Below are 20445 nucleotides of genomic sequence, written 5' to 3' on the forward strand. Positions count from 1 at the left end.
AGCGAGGCCTAGGTGTAACTATGGAGGCTCCAGAAGGCTCCAACCCTGCACCAACATCATCAGTGAGCCCTCCAGTTGTCTCCAAGAAACCTGCTTACCTGAGGAATAACATCATTGCTGTTTCATTTCTACACCGACTTCCTCCCCAGCAGGGTGGCCCAAATGCTGCAAGGCTTGACACCCTGGCAAACTCTGCTGTGATAGAGCGCTTTCATTTCCACAAACAGGATATTGAGTCAATTAGTGGTGCACCAAACGTAAACCAGACTGATGAAGATAATGCATTTCTGCAAACATCAAAAGGGAGAGAAACCACACAAAGACCTGAATATACAAATAAGGCAAGAAGAAAACGTACATAATTGAACATATTATTTAAGGAAGCCCGGAGAGCAAAATAGCCCTGCTCAACTGGAGGATTCTCCCTGGCTCCAGCTAAAACAGAAAACTTCAATGAAAACCAAGAACTGTTTCTTAATTAAAAAAAAACAAAACCAAAAAAACCCACTTCACACTGTTGAGGGAGAATCTGGGAAATGCAGATCCTCCTTATTATCACTGAATTCCTTAGGCATGAAATTGTGCTCATAACGGGCCTCTGCATACGTGCCTTAAGTGAGACATGGTACACAACGGGCAATTTGTGATGAAAATTATCCCTTTTTTGTTGCTCTTGTAGTCATCTTGTTTGCTTGTTTACTTCTGAGACAAGGAGAATGATGCACACAGTGCACAGAAGAGCCATCCCCATGGCCATCCCTGTCCCTCCACCTGTATACTTGTAACAGTAATGCAGGATACACTAAAACCCAAAAATAAAGCAGCCACATTAAAAACCCATTAAAAACATGCATACAGTCAGCAGTCAGACTTCAGAATTCAACAGAGCTTATCTAGCAGATTCTACAGGGATAACATGCCCTCTACCATCATCATCCCCCCAAAAAAACAAAGCAAACAAACAGAAAACAATCAAATTATACTCATAGTGAGTACAATTTTATGCAATTAAAAGGGAAAGAAAATCCATTTGGAACAGCAAATACACAGAATTACTGAAGCCTAAGGCACAGGGAAGAGTAAATAGAAGAGATCTGGCTGGGAGACAGTTACTTTCTTTGTAAGACTTCTCATTTTTTCCTCAAATTCCCTCATCAAGAAAGCAAACAAAGCCTAAAAACTGCTCGTTTGCTTTTTTTCCATAAAGCTTTGGGATATTGGCCAAAAAAGGCAGCTTTTAACCCAAATGGATTCTGCCACAGACACCGTTATGTGAACTGGAATATTTTTCATTCCTAACAACATTTTCCCGTGACATTTCCAACTCCTTTCCTCCCTCATCATCCAGACCCACCGGCACGCACCTCCCGGGATGCTCACCACTCACAGCACAGCACCACACACGGGCGGCAGCAGAGAACAGCAACACACCGGCACCAACAGCTTTTCCAGCAAGTTGGTTTTTTTCCTCTTTATAAACATATTTGATTCCAGCCTCGATGCACAAAACCACATTTCAGAATCACACAGTGACTTCTTGTGAGATGTACCCAACCTCGGCCGTGCCAGCAGCACGGTCATCTGCTGGCTCAGCTCAGCTCCAGCAGTGCTGTGCCCCTGTGGTCAGCCCCCCAACACCCTTGGATGCCACACAGAAGCTCAAAAGAAGCAAAGAGCTGCTGTTTGCAAAAGCACAACAAGCATGCGCCATTGCCCAAAATGCAGCTGCCGTGTCCATGAGTTGAAGTGCACCAGGAGGAATAGAAGTGATAACAGCATGGGAGCCAGCAGCTTTAACACAAGCAAAAACCTAAGAAAGCTCCAAATCGTAAAGATGTTTTTAATCCCTTAAGTAGAAGCCAAAGTCCATGAAATTCAGCCAGCATTTCCTGTTTTTGACTTAAACTAAAATATTACTCTGGGCTTCATACAAACAATTGCATAATCTATAAATTGGAACACAAGACAAAGAGGTTAATCAACTTCCACAGAGATTATTCATAATTTCAAGAGCTATAATAGACAATGCAGAACTTGCTGCCATTCTGGGATAAACTTTTTCTGGAAGGGGACAAAAAAACACCCTCACATCAATTGCAAAGCATAGCACTGAAGGACTGCATACAAACCTAAAACCCAACACAGTTGCAGGATGATGCTTCCCATCCATGAGGATGCACTCCTTCATCCTGCCTTTCACAGGGCTGTTTTGGGGCAAGGAGGACAGTAAGGGCAAGCTGCACAGAGCCAGGGCTGACCAAAAGCTGTTAGAGACATGGAGTGACCCACGTGCCATTGGCCACCTACACCCCTCAGCACCCAGTACCATCCTTCCCAGGGAAAAAAAAAGGTGATAAAAAGCTCTGCATCCAGGAGAAATGCTCCATCTCATCTGTCCGCAGAACCATCATTCATTTGCCTGGGGAAAGTATAAACAAAAAGACAAAAAGCTTTAAGGCTTGAAGTGTAGCCAAGCCCAGCTATAACCTAACAGCTACCCAATGCTAGGAGATAGGGCACCCTGCCCTGCTGCCATGCATCTGCCCCATTCACCAAAAGGCTTCAAAGAGTCCAAATCATGAGCTTTGAGAGCTTCTGTCCAAAATGGTTGAAACCCAAGAACAGAGGAAGAATGATTGCTCTCAGGAACACTGCCCACCTACACCCACAAATCTCCTCTTATTCAAGCCAAGAGACACCAGTGGCCTCTGCAAGACCAGAGCCCCCATCCTGAGCTGCCTGGGGAAACAAGATCTCTACGACATCTCTGACACCATTATGACATTTCTCAGAACAAACTCACTGCCATGCAAGGTCCATCAGCCCATCCTATCAGCACCAGCTGAACCCTGGCAGGGAGGGATGTCACCTCCCTGCACAGAGCAATGCCAGCTGAAACAGAACCCAGACGTGGTGAGAACCACCCATTTGGAATACGTTGACCAGCAACGGCAGAAATGCCTGCTCCACCACAGTCAAAGCCTTCAAGAAGGAAGAACTACCCCTTTGTTTTATTTTTTTCCAATCCACTACTTTCCATTCCTTCACGCAGAGAGCAAACCAACCAAACCTACGCACATCCTCCACGAACAGACCGTAACCACTGGATTTTCCCCTTGCATTGCTCCCCATTTGGCCACATCCTGCCACCCCTCGCAGAACGGGGCAGACAATTAGCCTTAATCCTCGTTAGTTCTGTATGTTTCCTTTAAATCCTGTTACCGCATTCCTGCGTGCAAGCAAGTGCTGTCTGAGAGCAGGAGGCTCAGCCTCCGCCGCCCGCAGCCTGACCCCTGGGTCCGACCCGAGCCCAAGGGCTGCAATGCCAGCAGACCGAGTGATCATCACTGATTGCTTCTGAATCAGAAAGACAGGTGTGAGCTGAGAGCTCAGGGCAGAGGTAAATGAAAACAGAAAGCAGGGAGGATTAAAAATATATATATAAGATTTGCTGCAAGGAAACGTTCTCCTTTGCTGCTCTAGGAGACAACTATGGAAACTTTGTCCAAGGGAAGCGTTTGAAGTCTGGCTGCTTTCATATGCATAACATTTGAGTCACTCCGCCAAAGGAGACCGAGTGGGGCTGCTACATTAATTTATTTTGGAAGTTTATCCAAGCCGCTGGTCAAAGATAAACAACACGCTGGGATGGGAGAGAACATCAGAACTGGGCTGCCCGAGCGGCAGGGAACTTCCACAGCTTTGATAGCACAAATGCATTAGATGGTGTCAGCACGACCCAATGCTCCATCCCAAAAAGGAGAGGCAAAAACACTGAGGAAGTTCTGCTTTTCCTTGGGAGGCATGCTTGCAATACGAATGTCATACAGGGGATTCAGCTTAAAAATTTCAAGCCCGGTCCAGGTATCCAGACCCGGCCAATTAACAGCCAGCTGTTAATAGGCTGAAGCTGTAATTCCTCCAACTGGGAGCTTTCTGATGTTTCAGCCAATACTGTGAAATCAGTATTACAGCTGCTTTGCTGAGCTATTGCTGCAGGTAGGAGGCACGTTCCAGCCCAAACACCCTGAGAACCAAAAGTAAAATTAGACCTTATCAGCAGCTCTCTTCAGCTCTCCGCTTCCTCCTGAAGCCAATAAGTGCATCATTATTCTTAAATCTGCTTCCAGCAGGGACATGGAAAAAAAGTTAACAGTAATGTGCCTAAGAAGTTACAGCAAACACTCAGAGCCCTTCAACGTGCCCAAGGAAAAGCCTCCCTGAAACTGAAGTGTCACAGAGAGCAATTCCTTCACAAACAGCACCTACATGTCAAGACTGCAAATTAGCCCTCCCAGGCTGCCCTAATCCTTCCCATTCAAAGCTTAAGGCAAGAACAACAAAAATTAGAAATAAAACAAACAAACAAACAAAAAAGCCATACAGTTCCTTGTGAAATGATTTCCTTGGATACCACATGCTTAACATATTGCCTGAGTTGAGACACACCCCAGAGGGGCGATGATGCTAACTTGTGGTACTTCAAATAAATCTGAGCCAATCAGTCTGGAAGGTCTGTTTTCTATTTGCGGGTTTGGGTTTGCTGTTTTGTGTTTCTGTTTTGTTTTTTTTTTTTGTCTTTGCTGTTTGTTTGCTCTCAGTTTGGCAGGCCCTCCCTATTCTAACCTCCAAAACCCAACGTGCCATGCTTACTGGGAGGTGACGCACAACGTTTATGTGATCTGCATACTCAGACTGGAGGATGAGGAGTCAGCCAGCTCCTAAAGCACAGCCACAGCCTTCCCTCACTGTGACAAAGGCTTTGTCCCTCCTCCAAACTTCACTGCTTTGCTCTTAAATGAGCTTTTTTGGGCACGGGATGGCCACGTGCCCGCAGCACAGCATCTCTTCAGCACCCTCACCCCTCAAGCTGAGTTATCCACCTCTTGTGCAGGTCACCAGGAGGCAGAAAGATCACTTTGCCATATGTGGGGTTTATCACTTCAGCTCTAACTTCTCTTTTCTTTAAGGTTACTCTGGGTTTTTAAGGTTTTATCAGATCGTTGTGATTACAAAAGCTTCACTTACATGCTCGAAGGCTCCTAGAAAACCTCTGGTTCAAGGTTTATTCACTCTAGGTGTTTTTCAACTTGGAGGGATGACTTGCAGACACCAGTGATTCCTCCCATGCGCTTTGACTGATCACTTATTCAACGAGCTCAAACTGCGTCTGCCTTCCCAGCAAAATTCCATAAACTCACTGACCAAAAGACTTTCTTTTAAGAATACTTACTTAAAGGGAGTTGGGGGGGGGGGGGGGGGGGGGAAGAAAGACCTTGCAGCAAAAAGGAAGTTTCAATTACTTTGTGAAATCAAGCAGAAAAATTAAGATCTAAGCACACTTTATTAGCTCTGACAAGCACATGTTGGTGCCTTTGTTTCTGATGTGTGCAAAACTTTTGCTGAGTGTGAGTGTGCGTGTATGTACTTGGGTTTGTGGACGTTTCTTTTTCATTCCTTTTAAGCCAAAGAAATGCACATCCCTTTCTGTATCCTTTGCTCTCTGTTACAACTGGGTTGTGCAGACATTCCGAGTAAGGAACTGACACAGAGCTATCACAAAACAGCTGATTCTTCTCTAGGCATCCTCGAACATTTCCGTGTGTCAATGCTACTTCACAACTATATTTATCTATCTAAAACCCATATGAATAAGCACTTCCCCTGCCTACAGGGCTTGCCAAGCACAGTAACAGTGCAGATAACTTGAGAATGCACAGCAAGTTAAGAGACAATGGAAAAAGATATATAAAATGCTGACTTTTTCAGATGTGTTTTGCATCCATACTTTTTTCCAAGATGGCTTGGCTCTTAAGAAGCATTTAACATTCAGTTTGTGGTCTGAAGGACAGGGGAGACCAGAGAACTCTGTGGAAGCACACACATAGGCAGCAGTGCCTGCAAAGCAAGGGAGCTTAGGGAGCTCTGGTGTGCTGCTATCCACCTGAGACACAGCTGCCTTCACCAGCTCATGGCTATCTGTTTGCCAGGGCTGCAAGGCGGTACAGCAATCAGTCTTCCCAGCTTCAAGGACCAAAAAGCCCCATTTGCTTAGAAAACAACATTCAGTCCAAGAGCAGGTCCTGGCAGACATAAATGAAACTTCAGTTACAAGCTGAATGGTTTCCATGAGACATTTTCCCAGCCAGGGGAAGGTAAAGCACTCACTTTGCTCCACGTCTGCCATTCCCCAGCTATTTCTCCAGTTCATCTCAGCACAGAACAAGCTTCTCAGCCCAAACACCAGCTAACAGCTCTCTCTGTGGCACACCAGACCTACAGCTTGTCCAGGTTTTGGACCAAGTGTTTCAGCCGGGATGCTCCACATGCTAAGGATGCAGAGCAGTTCACCCCCTCCCGATGACACTCTTAGTAGAAGCTATAATTACATGCAAGGGGCACTCTGCATCTATCAGATACTTATAACCCAGGATCCTGCTTGAGAAAGCTGCGTTGTTTTGGCAGGAGACACATCAAGAACAGGACAAGGAACATCCAAGCCAGCTTAAAAGGGGAGTATGTTTGTCCAAGGATATTCTATTTCTTCACACTGCCAGCAGCTCAAATAAAACAAAAACTCACCTCAACTTAACTCAGTGACACAAAGACTTAACAGCCTTACTCCACTCACCAACAACCTCAGCAGACCAGAGATGGCCATAAACACCCCGTTTCCTCTACAGAATGGAAGACAGCCAGACCAACCATAGCACTCACCATCTCCACTACACCTTAAGGTGTGCCACAACACAGCCCCCATCCAACCCAGTCAGCTGGACAACCAGCAGGAAGGCTACAAGGGAGGTTCCTGAGCAACTGGTGTATTATGGGGAAATCACTGCAAGGAAAATCATACAATGCCATTTACAGCAGGACACTGCAATTAGACCCAGCTCTTCAGCTTTAAAGGTTAAAAACTCACACCTTTTGCGGTGGCAAAAGGCAGGAAAGAATATCTTCCTCAAAGGGAAAGTCAGCACAAAAAACAAGGAGGTGGGTCAGATTTAAATCTAAACAGGTCCAACTGCACATCCATCCTTGGGCCACTGTTTATAAGCAGAGAAAGGCAACTTTATACACAAAGATTGCACATTAGTGGTTCCTGGCTTTTCCCAGGAAGAAAAGCTGCTTTTCAGCTGAACTGCTAGTGTAAATATGACAAACCTTCAAACCACACATGGCTGAGCCCAAATGTTACAGGCAGAAAGGCAAATAAAGCAGTGCAACTGGAGACTGAGGAAGTCCCGCACCAAAAACACAACGTGATCTTTGAAATGTCCTGAAATTGGGCCACCATGGGATGAAGCCATCCCTGCAGCCCTGTGCCATCACAGGCAGTCCATAGTGATGGTTTTGAAGGAAGAGTGCTGGGACCAGAGCACAGCCCCCAGCACTGGAGACAATTCAAAGCTATGCCCACGTCTCTCACATCTCAGCTTCATCTCTCCTTAAATAAATCACATCAGAGCTAAGACCACAGCAGAGTTTGTAAATAAGTTTTTTACCTGAAAAATGTGCTTTTAAGCCCTTGGCTGCTGCTCTCACCAAGCGTTCCTTTTCTAACTGCCTGGGTATCTCTTGTCCAAGGCGCCCAGCTCACACAAGCAGTGCACTGTGTTCAGCCCACATAATGTGACCTATGTCCAAAACCATCCTGCTGGTGGAACAGACCCCTCATGTATTCCCCCAGCCTGGAACCAGGCAGCCATCCATATTCGTGCAAAGGTAAGCTTGAGAGGTTTAACCCACCCAGCAAAAGGAGAGAAGGGGGAAGTGGGAGACAGGATTAAGATAAGGATATATCAGAATTAAAAATTCCCCCTTCCCTCCCCCACAGAGCCCTATCTGCCATCCCATGCAGCTGTGAACACTGTGTTATCTGCCTGCGGGTTCACACCAGCACTCCTCCTCAATTAGCATAGATAGCTCTCAAATCCTTTCAACAATTTGTAAGCCAGCTTCTTTGCCACCAGCTCTGTCCAAGTAAAATTCTCTCAGGAAGGACAAAGGGGTCCCAGATGGAGGGTGCAGAAGACAACTGCCCACAAGGAGGGCTGTAGAGCACAGGAGGCCACTTCAAATTCTTAAGACAATCCCACCTTTCTGGTTTCCCCATCACAGAATTATTAAGGTTGACCCCAAGACCATCTAGTTCAACCTCAACCCACCCCACCATGCCCACAGCCATGTCCCTCAGTGCCTCGTCTCCATGATTCTAGAACACCTCCAGGGAGGAGGACTACAACATCCCTGGGCAGCCCTATGCCAACGCCTCAGCACTCTTTCAGAGAAGGAATTTTTCCTAATATCCAACCTAAACCTTCCCTGGGGCAACTTGAGGACATTACCTTTCATCCTATCAATAATACACCTTGCCCAGGAAGGTCTCCTGCCTGTAACCACCAAACTACCACAGGTTCTGTCGGAATCCTGTAAAGAGCAAGGCTGGGAGAGCTCAGCACTGAGTGCAGGTGTCACATACACTTCCCATCACCAAACTCATATTTTGGCCGCCTCACCTCACGTTACAACCATGGCATCAGCAGCAAAGTGGACTCTCAGCCAGTGGGGTAGGAAAACAACCAGCCCAGCTGCCAGCATCTCATCTTAATGCTCCTCTGGGGCATTACTGGTAGGTAACAAAAATGTTTGATTTTGTTTTTGAAGTATGTCCCTAATCAGCCTGGTTAGCTGGGGGAACTGTAAACAGGACCTTCGCCATCCCTGTCCCAGGCAGCACAAAGTCCGCTCACAGAAAGGCAAATAGCACAGGGGAGCACGAAGAGATTCAGCAACAGCGAGATAGGTTGGATACTAGGAAAAATTTCTCCTCTGAAAGAGTGATAACGCATTGACATGAGCTGCCCAGAGAGGTAGCGGGGTCACCATCCCTGAAGGTGTTCTAGAACCATGGAGATGTGGCACTGAGGGACACAACTGTGGGTTCGGGCTGAACTTGGGATCTTATCCAGTCTTCATGATCCTATGAAAATACCCATTCCTGCATATCAAAGAGCTGGTGCAGGAAAGGGACATAAAGCCAGCACCACCCTTAACCCATCCTGGGACAGTCAACAGTGCCAATGAGAGTTGGATGTGTCCCAGCTATTTTGGTCCTTTCCAAGCAGGTAGAGGTCTCCATCCTCTCACCCCAGGGCTGCTTTGTTACCCAGGCACCACCTGAGGCAACAGCATTCTATAAATGTTTGTAGCTAAGAAAAAAATGGAAGAAGGACAAGTAGTCCTGCAGCGGGGAGGCATTTAGTGGCCCAATGCTGACACAAAGCAATTATGGCAGGGCTGAGACATGGGGTCCCATGCATCACAGTGTCCTTGTGGGGACAGACCAGTCCCATGAATGAACTGCAATCAAAAGGCCAAGAAGCACCCAGAGGCAGCCCCTCTCCTGCTCCCGTGCAATTTCCAAACAAAGCCATTTTTCCAAAACAAAGTGTTTTGCAATCCTTGAGCAATCCTTTCCTTTTGAAATAAAAAGTGAAATTCAATTCGTTCTCCCCTAGGGCACAACCGCAGCAGCAACCACCAGCTCCAAACACAGCCGCCCTGCAGACAGGGCCGCTGCACCGGCAGCTGCTCTCAGTGCTTCAGGAATGCTCCCAGGTTCAGTTTTAACTTGGAATTCTCCTGCTGAACAGCCTGACTTCTCTTCTGCACCGTCATCCCATAAAATGAGGGATTCTGCTCTATTCGACTTGTGGATGTTCTTAACTTGCTTCCCTAGAAGACATTGCTTGGTGTCTCAGAATATTAAAACAGATGTATCACTAAGAAGCCAGAGCGCTGAAGATGACCTGTTCGTCACAGCAACTTACAGATCCTAGCAAAGGCATGGAAAAAGTAACTCCAAAGCAAAGTGCAACCAAAGCCAATAACGCGATTTGCTCCAAAAGAAATGGAGATGAATCCAACCTGAAGGAAGCAGATTTCATGGCATAATCCTGCTGTGTTAACTGCCCTGTAGCCCTTCAAACTGCCGGTCCAAAGGTGATACACAGTAAAATTTACATTCTGTGGTCATTCAGCCACTCGTGCGGTGCAAAAGGCCTGCACTTGAAAATAAAAACCTATTGCAAACATTTCTGGAAGAGATTCACTGTTTAAAAATAAACACCCACAATCTAAGATCAAGCAACGCAGTCACAGAAAACAGGGATGGATGCAGCTCAGTGCATATTACTGGGGAAACATGAAGGGTTAAAGCTCATGATGGCCTCGTGCAGCAGGAGCACGGAGGCTCTATTTTAGAAGAATCAGAAATAAGGAATTTTGCCAGTTTTAACCCCTGATAAATCCGCATTCCAATCTGTCAGCTATCTTGTTATCCCCAGAGCTGCTGAAGTGTCTCTGGCTGTAAACACGCATGACTCCAGCTTTGAGTAATGGAAATAAAGTATGTGTCCTGAAACTGCAGCGTTCCTTTCCCGACCCCAGAGGAAGAAATGCCGAGCTGAAAAGGACCCAGAGCAGTGCAGGGCCTTGTTGCATGCAGCAGGAATACTGCACACCCCATGCTCTCACCTGCCCACCTCAGCATCCCTGCATGGGAAAGGATAACTCCACGCTTTAAAGGAGATGCCAAGTTTTTGCCTAATTCAGCAGCTTTGGTCATCTCCAGTAACAAACAAACACCCTTCCAGATTCACTGGTCCAGTTTGGTTGGCAATTCATAACCTACAAACATTTGGAAGCAGTATTGTAAAATTAAACAAAGCTATCATTTACAGGAAACCCTGCCTCGAGTACAAATTATAGAGTTGTTAAGTTTATCTGGCAATGCCCTGCCCCTGAGTGCTATATAATTATTCCTAAATCTTTCAGGAAAGAATGCAAATATTTTAAAGCCGTAATTCACTGACAAGGAGGAAGTCCCGTTTAACCTTTTGTGCATATTTTGATACCTAGAAATTAACCCTTCCTCACCACAACTATTCCTGGTAAGCTCACTGAGCTCTCTCCAGCTTTAGGATTGCTGGAAAGCACCAGCCCTGAAGCCAGGAGTGCCAGTTTCTGCTCGGAGCCTTCCCGGTAAGGGAGGTTTCTGCTGCTGAAAAGGCTGCTGTTCTGGCAACCCTTTATAAAAGGAGCCTTTAATAGAGCAGAGAGCTGAGTTATGCGAAGTTCTGCTCTCTGCATCCCTTCAGCAGGGTGGGTTCAATGGGGCAGAACAGCCCCGAGCCCCATCCATTTGCTGTTCCAACCAGCCACATCTCCTCTGCCCGCCAAGCCACCACTCTCCAATTAACCCACATTAATCACCCGAAGCCACACGGCTGAGAGCGGTGCCACCTCTCTCACAACACACCCGCTGTTATGTTAAAAAACACCCAGACCCAAACCTCGTCAAAAGGCAGCACTTGGGCTATTGTGTGCTCTGCCAAGCAGCATTATTTATTTACAGAGCTCTGGGCTGGGCTGCATCCCCCAGCAGTTTCCAGCACTGCTGCTCAGGTAGCAGCAGCTGCTGCTGGCTGTGCACCAACACCACCCTTCCTTCACTTACACATGAAAAGCAAACATGGCTGCACCAAGGTGAGGCATCAGCAGCTAATCCAGAATCACTGCATGGCTTAGGTTGGAAGGGACCTTAAAGATCGTTCTGTTCCAGCCCCACTCCTTGGCATGGGCAGGGATGCATCACACAGTCAAACAACCCCAGTGGTGCAGATTGGTGTTTCCAATGCACAACAGACCCTGGGTTTTTCTGCTGGTGGAAGCAGGTTGATGGGTTTCCACCCTCACCGCTAGCTAAAACCAACAGTTCTTAGTGCAAATACAAACAGTGCACTGAGAAATCACCCAAGCTGGACTGAAACCCCACTCTGTAAGGAAGCCCAAATGACCCAAACCATTACCTGGCTCTTTCAAGAAGCTGCAGTAAGGAGCTGTGACTGTGTCACTGTGCCTGCAGAGAGGACACAGCCCAGTCTGATGGTCCCCACAGCACCTCTGTGCTACAGTGGGATGTTGTGAAACCAAACTGACAAGTAACTGTGCTAAAGGAAAGCTCTCTTATTATGAGAGCTAATGAAAGCCAACCTCAATTATTACGTAAACAGCACTGAATCATGAGCAGACACTACCAAAGCAATTTCTTCCCCCCAGTAAGAAGAAAAGCACATGGTCCCATGGCACCCACAGCTCAATGTCTGCACTGAGCTAAACCCAGCTTGTTTGCTTTCCTTCAGCCCAAACACGAGTAGTGGCATCGCTATACCCTTATCTTCATACAGGGTTTATGTCCTGCCGTGGGACCAGAGTCACCTCGTTCTGCCCCAGGCCTGTTGCCACCACAGCAGGTACCACACTGCAGGAGAATACCTTGCCTGGCACCACTAGGACCCATCAGCAGCAGCCCACAGACACACACTGCTGTTCCTACGCCCCAGCAAAGGGCAGACCCCAGCTACAGAAACAGTCCCTTATCCTCCTGCAACCTCACTGGGAACAAAACTAAATAAACAAACTAACCCCACCTTACACAACTCAGAGTAAAGGCAAAGCCAGGTACCCACACACACCTGGCAAGGGAACTCACTTTCAGCAGGTTTCTAATTGTTCTGGTGCCTTTGATCATATTGATGCCCTGTCCTCTCATGGGAATGGGCCGAGGAAACCCAGTGTATGTGCACGAAGTTGTTTCCCCCCTCGCTGCTATCACACAAAGTCTTTCCCTAGCTCAGAGAAATTGCTTTGTAACAGCACCCACTGGGCGAAGCTTTCATCTTCCATGGGACAAAGTTACCTTCCAAGCTGAGAAACAAACAAAAAGGCACCTTGTGAAGCAGCTCCCTGTAGCCAGCTGGCTAAAAGGCACTCCAACAAGATCCTCGTGTTTGTAGGAACAGTAAAAAGCAACATTTCCAACCAGCAAAATCCTGGCTCCATCCTTACATTGAATCCAAACAGGCTCTGCTCTTCAGAAAGGGAAACAAAACGAACAGTACAGAGAAGCAAGAAGTTTATATTAAAACCCATGTAATCTTTCGAAAACACCATTATTGAAACCTGTAGCACCAGCCAAGAGTGATTTATCATTGCCTGTCATCACAGCCTGCAGCACAGGGATTTTTATACCTAACAGTCAGTGCTACCAAGCTCCAGCCCTCATGCATAATTTCTTAAAGCTGGCTCTTTTATGCCAGAAAAATACCCCAAATCCCAAAGTTTTTGGGGATGCAGGCCTTGCAGAGCGATGCGACCCAGTGAGCTTGGCATCTGCAGGACCCAAAACAAAGGTGTTTTGAAGCAGGAGGATGTTATAAGTCAATGCAGGTAAACAATACATGGACAGTTATTCCAGCTTCTTTCTAAGGGAGAGTCAATGGGCCATAAAGACTTGGGCTGCCTCTTCCAAAGGCACCACAAGGTGCCTGGCACTCACAGAGCTCTCTGAAATCCAGACACCCTGACATTTGGGGTTTTCCTGTGAAGCTGTTGCTCTCACACACCCCCAAATCACCAGCAATTTCTAGAATAGCACTACAAACCACAAGAGGTTAAACCTCCTGCGCAGTACTTAAACTAACCTAACTGTGACCCCAGGGAAGGAACAGCCATTGGATGTTGTGGTTCTGTAGAAACTCAATTACCAAAGCCAATTTCCTATGAGTATTCACAAAAATAAATAAATAAATTTAAAAAAAAAAAAAAAAAAAAGGAAGAAAAGCAGCAACAATGCCGACAATGTGTATGGGCCACATATTTTCACCTCCTGAAAGCTGGCCCGTAAAAGAGCTGTTCCTATTCCCACAAAAATGTTGAAACATATTTTAAACATTTCATCATTGTTTGCTCCCATCTGAATTTGCTTAAAATCCAGACAATTCTCAACTCTTCAATTGGAAACATTAAGAGAAATGCTCCCTCAAAATCCTTTGGTCCAGGCAGTTGTGAGAAGGGTGGACATCCCAAAAACCTCTACTAGAAAGGGAAAGTAATCCGTGAAACACTAAGGGAAGTCTTTAAACTAGGAAGCAGGTGAGACAGGCCATAACAAAGTCATTCCTTTTTAATTAAAATGCTTGGTGATTAGAAATAGCAATAAAAGGAGGCAGCAGCTTCCTCCCAGAGATGCACAAATCCCAGCAAACTGACTGGAAGAGTTTGCTACAGGGGAGCTCATGGAACTCACAAGGTAATTCAGGGAGCAGGGGCGAGAATTCAAGAGTTTTCCTGAGCCCTCACATTGCTTAGCAATGGGAGAAGGAAGTTATCTTCATAATCTCAGAAGAAAGAGAAAGCAGAAGGAATGCGAGGAATGCGAGGAGGTTATTGCCCCGGAGACCAGTGCTGGCAGCCCCCCGCCCCCGGGAGCTGGAGGGGGGGCACAGAGCTTTTTGGTTAACAAGGACTTCCTTGGAAAGGAAAGGGGAAAAAAAGAGAGAGAGAGAGAGAAAGGGTAAAAAAAAGGCAAGCAGAACAAAAGCAGGGAATGAGTCCCCAGGATCGCTCTTTTTTGGAAGGAGGTGAAAGATTCTGCAGCAGACAGAGCAGGGAGTGCTGGAGTCATCATGCATGGTGTTCCAGAATCATGGGGTTGTGGCACTGAGGGATGTGGGGATGGGCACAGTGGGGTGGGTGGGGGCTGGACTGGGAGATCTTAGTGGTCTTTTCCAATCTTAATGATTCTACCATGATTCTCCATCACGGTGCTGCCTGAACCTTCTCCATTGGCATACAGCCCCAGCTGCACCCCAAAGACAAACCCATTGCACACAGCCAAGACAGCAGCTGCCAACCCACCCCACCATTACAGACACCAGTACCCTGCTGGGAACCTTCCAGCCTCCATCATTGCCTACCTACACCTCCAAGAAAAAAGAAACCCTCATCTGAGACCTTCTCCCACCAGAGTCACCTCATGCCCATGTTTCACAGCCCAAATTCAGGCTCAGCATTCCCTGCCCCTTGCCCAGAAGGGATGAACACACAGTGCAGGGAGACACAGCATCACACAGCATCCCACAGCATGACAGCTCTGCCCGGCGCCTCGCTCTGCTTCAGTCTCGGGGAGAATAAAAAGCCTGTTGACATATGAAAGCCACAGAAAATCTCCCTGAAATTACAAAACAGTCCTAAAAACATTGTGCAGGAGGCCTGAGCTGCACAGTGTACACACTCCCATTCAGCCTTTTAATAAACAGCTACACGTCTAAGGAAACATCTGATAATTAAGGCGATTTTAACAATAGATAATAATTAGCCTATGAATCGGACGGAATGTAACGACTGCTTATTCTGGCAGAAAAAACAGAACTTTCTATGAAGTGTCTGCCAAGGAAAACGATACTCCCACTCAGCCCGGACCGCTGCGCTCAGTTGCCGGTAACCACACTGCACACACTGCACACGAGGACACAATGCACCGCTGTAGTGGAACAGCTCTGCAGGCTGATGGAGCACAGTGCAGCCCCGGCTCTCCCTGCCCCATCTCCCAGCAGTCTCTCTGCTCCCAAGCGGGTGCTCGCACGCTGCCAGCTGCCCCCCGCTGCTCCCAGTTGCTCGATGACATTAGAAGCAGCTAAAAATACTTCCAGAGTTTTGCTCGTTTGCTTTTCCGAGCTCACCGCAAGGATGTTCTCCAATGGTTCCCTCCCGGCCCGTGGACAATCATTTTATTAATGCACAAGGAACCACGCTGTTCCCCAGGGTGGGACACAGCAGCCCCGATCCAGCTGACAGCCAGGCACACCTTCAGGCAGTGTGAGGAGCACACAGTGCTCACTGGGGCCAACTACTTCCCCAGAGCCCCTTCTTCCCACCCCCGTCCCCACAGCATGTTTCCATTGCCCAGGAGGGCACAGCTGGGTGACACTGGTGACAGCATTCAGGTGACAACTACAGCAGTGGGACAGCAGATTCCGGCAAGATCCTAAAAGCCCAAAGCTGAGGGGCAAGAGATTCCTTGGCCACAAGAACCTCTCCCATGCACCACCACCAGACACACCTATTCTATGAGATTGGGTTAAATGACAAAAACAAAAGCATCACTCCTAAGATTGCAGAGCTCTGCCTGCTTGCAGCCACCTAAAAGCCAGTGCTTTCCAAATCTGCCTCAGGAACTCCCCTAAAACCTCCACAGGAGGAAATGAGTAGATGGGAGCACATTACACCTCCACAGGCTAACAGGTGGTACCTTCCATTGATCAGCAAGAGCTTTTATTTTCCTTTTAACTGAGTAAAAGAAACATTTTCTTCCTACAGGAATACCCAGGGATGCCACCTCCCATCCCCACACATAAGCTTGCTTCCTATACCACACCAGAAGGGAAGCTCCCAAAACCAACCCTCCACACCACCACATCGGGCAGCCCTAAGTGCAACAGAAGCAAGACTGTACATCACTGTGACACAAAGTATCACAGGGCAGAAGCTCCTACAGACCTCATCTTCGGAAACCTCCTGTGCAGATTTCTCCTGGCTGTTTCTCTTTACACCTCCAACACCAGGTTTAAATGAAAGGAAACAATTTCTCTGCGTTCCATGCTACAAAGAACACATCGTATATGTTTCCATTAAGCAAGGAGCTGACCAGCTGTGCTCTTCTTTCAGAAATGCCCACGTTCATCAGCAAGATATAATTAAAACACATGTCAATGGCAGGTTATACCATATTCTAAAGCTAATCTGAATTAACTCAAACTCCTAGGTAATTATGCACAAAGAATGCCCATTTAATGCAACCAGAACAGCAATAGTGTGGATAAAAATAAATAAATGAGAACCAGCCCATTCCAGCACAACGTTGCACTAACCTGCTGCTCTGGAAGAACATCAATAGGGTGAAATACCCAAATGAGATGCCACCATGTCCTGGAAGGACTCCTGTGCCCACCAGGTGAGGACACGTCCCACTTGCTGTCACACAGCTCACTGCAGAGATGTCTCTGCCCACACTGCTGCATGTTGACAACTCAAGGCCAGCAGATCTGTAGGCTGGGTAAGCCCCGCTCTGACAGCAGAGAAACCCTACAGAAAGCAGTTTGTTGCACCTTTTTGGAGACACAAGAGGAAGCCTGGCTGTGCACCATGATCTGAAGCAGTTCCGCAGGATGGGACCCAGCCTAACAAACCAGACATGAAACAGAACCCAACAGACTCAGGCTCCTTCCCTCACACACATCATCTCAGAGCACATCGCTATCACCTGAATCACCAATGCAGACCAAAGGTCTGGCTGATGATTCATTTTTGGAGGCACGGTGTGTACCACAGACCTTTTGTCCCCATGTCCGACCTCAGCCTCCATTAGGGTCACAGGAGACACCCTGCATGCTCACAAAGCCCAAAGCAGCAGGATGAGCTGTGAGCACTTCTCTATTTGCATACAATGGCTGAGGAGCAGCCCAGGGGGGGTCAGGAGCCTTTTAACACCACATACACCAAAACCACCAGTCTGCAGGGGAATATGAAACTGCAGCAGGTGTTGCACCCCACGCAAGGTTTAACTCCAAGGGCAGCAGCACTCCAGGCACGGTGCACTTTCAAGGAGCACACAGTGCACTGCATTTAGAGCCTTCCTCCAAGCCTGGAACACTGAATATGGTGACACTGAACACAGAACTGCACAGGACCTGTTGCAGATGCAGTTTTCCCACATCCCCAGCACAGTGACATGACCCAGGTAGTACATTCAGTTTGGCACAGCAGAAAGCCCCTTACCTTACCTTGCTCCTTGCACGTCTCTGAGCCCCTCCTTGCAAAAGGGGCTGCTCCACCAGCACCGCAATCAGGATCCAGCCTGCCACCCCCCAGAGATCACCTTAAATACCAACCTATGAGATAAGGACTGGGACAAACCTTCCAGACAGCGGGTGTACAAGGAAATCTGCCCACATCCCGCTCCTCAAATCAAAGATAAACCCATTTATTACAGACCTTCCCAAAGCAGGGAGGGAGGAGGGAGTATTTTAACTGCAACCGGTCAGACGTTTCTCATTAAAATAGTTCTTGGAGAAGTAAAAAGGGCCCTCAATTTCACTCAGCCACGGGAGAAACGCGTACCATTAGTCTGCCAATATAAAAGTGCATCCGATTGAAATCATTTCAGAGCACCAGTGAAAAGGATAATGTATGCATAACTGGAGGGCGCACCAATGCTAAAGATTACCCCCAACTCTTATATCCACCATCTAAAGGTATTTACTCGGGGTCTGTCTGTGTTGTGACAGCGTCCCAGACTGAAATGAATGCCTCTAACACTCCACATTTTTGAACCATTCAGTCATGCATTTTTGTTATTGTTAAAAGTAGTGCGAAACTGCAGTGCATGAGCCGGAGTCCTTGGTGGTCTCCGAGGATTCCAGCTAAAAAGGCACTTCCTTTGTTCCGCGGAGAATGCGGTCCAGTAGGTCATTCAGAAGGGGAAATAAAAGCAGCAGCCCTGGGAGGGAGACGAAGGATGAAACAAAAAGAATAAAATGTTTTGGGTGTGAGCACATTAGCTACCATTTCCTACTGCTGCCGGCTGCGAGCACTCCTGTCCCCGGGATGCGCGAGTACCTCGGGATAGTGGGGGGGGGGGGAGTGATAGGGGGGGGGGGGAGTGGCGGGGGGGGAAGAAACAAGGAGGAAAAAAAAATAATAATAAATAAAAAGGAAAGAAAGAAAAAGAAACCATTTCGGTGAGACTTCACCCGGCGGTACCGGGACGGCTCCGGAGTGGGAACGGCGGCCGCAACAACACCGCCTGCGGGACAGAGCGAGCCCGCAACAGGCGCGGGCCCGGCCCGGCGCGGCGGGGCTGAGCTCGGGGAGCAGCACCGGGATCCGCAGCCGCAGCCCGGCAGCAGGAAGGCAGCGCGCCCCGCGGAGCACGGCCCGGCCGAGCGCGGGGCTCCGAGCACAAAGGAGCCGCGACGCCCCCCCGACTCACCGCTGATCTCGTGGCTGGGCGCTTCGCTCTGGCTGAAGCCCTTGGCGGCGTAGAGCCTCCGCACTTCGGAGCAACTTTTAGCGCGGGGCTCGGCGGCCAGCAGCAGCGGCAGGCTGAGGGCGGCTAAAGTGCAGACGAGGGGCGGCAGGGAGCCGCGCCGCCGCGGCATGGTGCGGGCGGGCAGGGGGAGCCGACGGGGCCGCGGCCGGGGGAGCGCGGCCCGAAGCCGGAGCCGGCCCTCCGCCGAGCCCGCACCGCGCAGGAGCCGCGCCCGCTGCCGTGCACCCCGCTCCGCTACGGCTCCGCTCCGCTGGGCCGAGCGTGCGGCGGCGCTCTGCAAACTTGGCCCGGCAGGAAGCACATGGGGTGGTGGAGGAGGAGGAGGAGGAGGGAGAGAAGGAGGGAAGGGGGGAGGAGAGAGGCGGGGAGGGCGGCAGCCAAGCAGGATCGCGCAGGGCTGGGACAAGCCTCTGCAGCCCCCGGGAAACTCAGGAGCCGGGATCCACCCGCCCGGAGAGGTGGAGCGGAGCTCGCAGCCCAACCCGCGGCTGCACGCCCGTCCCGAGCGGGACACGTTACCCGGAGCCCGGTCCCGGCCCAGAGCCGGCTTCTCCCAGCAGTGCTACCGGGATCCCCACCTGGCTCCGAGGGGAGGAAAATCCCTCGGTGCGGGCTGCTTCGTTTTGAGCTGGAGCTGGAAACGCTGCGGCTCAGCTCCAGGTTTGATACATTCACTAAGCCGATGAATTTTGACATCGCTGTGACAGGTTTGAACGGTGCTCATGAAGCACTCGTCAAAACTGACATTCGTTGGTTGGTTTTCCTTTGTATTTTTCTTTTTTTTTTTTTCCACACTGTTTCCCTATTTCCTAGAGTGAGGCGGGGGAAGGCCTCAGGAGCAGAGTTTACATGTGCGGGATGCTCAGCCGTGTGCTCACAGCCCTGCAAACACAGGAGCTGGGCAGCTGGGTGAGAGCTGGGGGCAGCCCGTGTGTACACACCTCGTGCTTTAGCCCAGCTCCTCTGCCTGCTTCTGTTCACTGAAAATCACTGGAGTGGTTCTGCAGGAGTGAGAGGCACCATCCTAATTTCAGCAGGCTGCGGTGTTACTTAAGACTAAAAGCAGCTCATTAGCCTGTGTCTTATTAGCCGTGTGTGCCGTGTTGAGGGACATGGTGGTGATGGGCTGAGGGTTGGACTGGAGGATCTCAGAGCTCTTTTCCAACCTTAATGATTCAGTGATTCTCTGGCAGAGGATAAGGGATGGGGGGTGGAGGGGACTCAGCTCTCCCACACCACCACCAGGACCCCCACTGCTCCTCAAGTCAAATCAACTGTGGCCCCATGTGTACCATGGAGCAGCATGGGAACCTGTGGCCTTCAGACACCCTGCAGCACATGGTAGGCTGGAGGAGGAACACACAGGGTTCCCACTGCTTACAGAAACACAAACAGTCCTTCAGGCAAAGCCCTTCAGCAGCCAGGCCAGCAGCTCCACGATGCAACTGGAAATCACCCCAAAAAGTGAGGGAAAGTGAGAGGGCACCACC

At 48.8% G+C, this 20445-nt stretch overlaps 1 protein-coding gene and 1 long non-coding RNA gene across 2 annotated transcripts in view; one reads left to right on the forward strand and one right to left on the reverse strand.

Moving 5' to 3' along the window:
* GPC4 (glypican 4) overlaps positions 1-19260 on the reverse strand; it is a 64413-nt gene extending 45153 nt beyond the window's left edge. The window contains exon 1 of the mRNA XM_015860354.2: positions 18896-19260. Within this exon, the coding sequence (XP_015715840.1) occupies positions 18896-19064 (169 nt within the window). The 5' untranslated portion in view covers positions 19065-19260. The remainder of the gene's footprint in view (positions 1-18895) is intronic.
* Positions 8545-12397, forward strand: LOC146760944 (uncharacterized). Its single transcript, XR_014945122.1, has 2 exons — positions 8545-8632; positions 9522-12397. It is a non-coding gene; the product is annotated as an uncharacterized LOC146760944 (long non-coding RNA).
* Positions 19261-20445: the final 1185 nt, after the last annotated feature.

This window comes from Coturnix japonica, chromosome 4 (assembly GCF_054131305.1).
Source record: "Coturnix japonica strain WE chromosome 4, WE-NBRP24, whole genome shotgun sequence".
Classification (NCBI taxonomy): domain Eukaryota; kingdom Metazoa; phylum Chordata; class Aves; order Galliformes; family Phasianidae; genus Coturnix; species Coturnix japonica.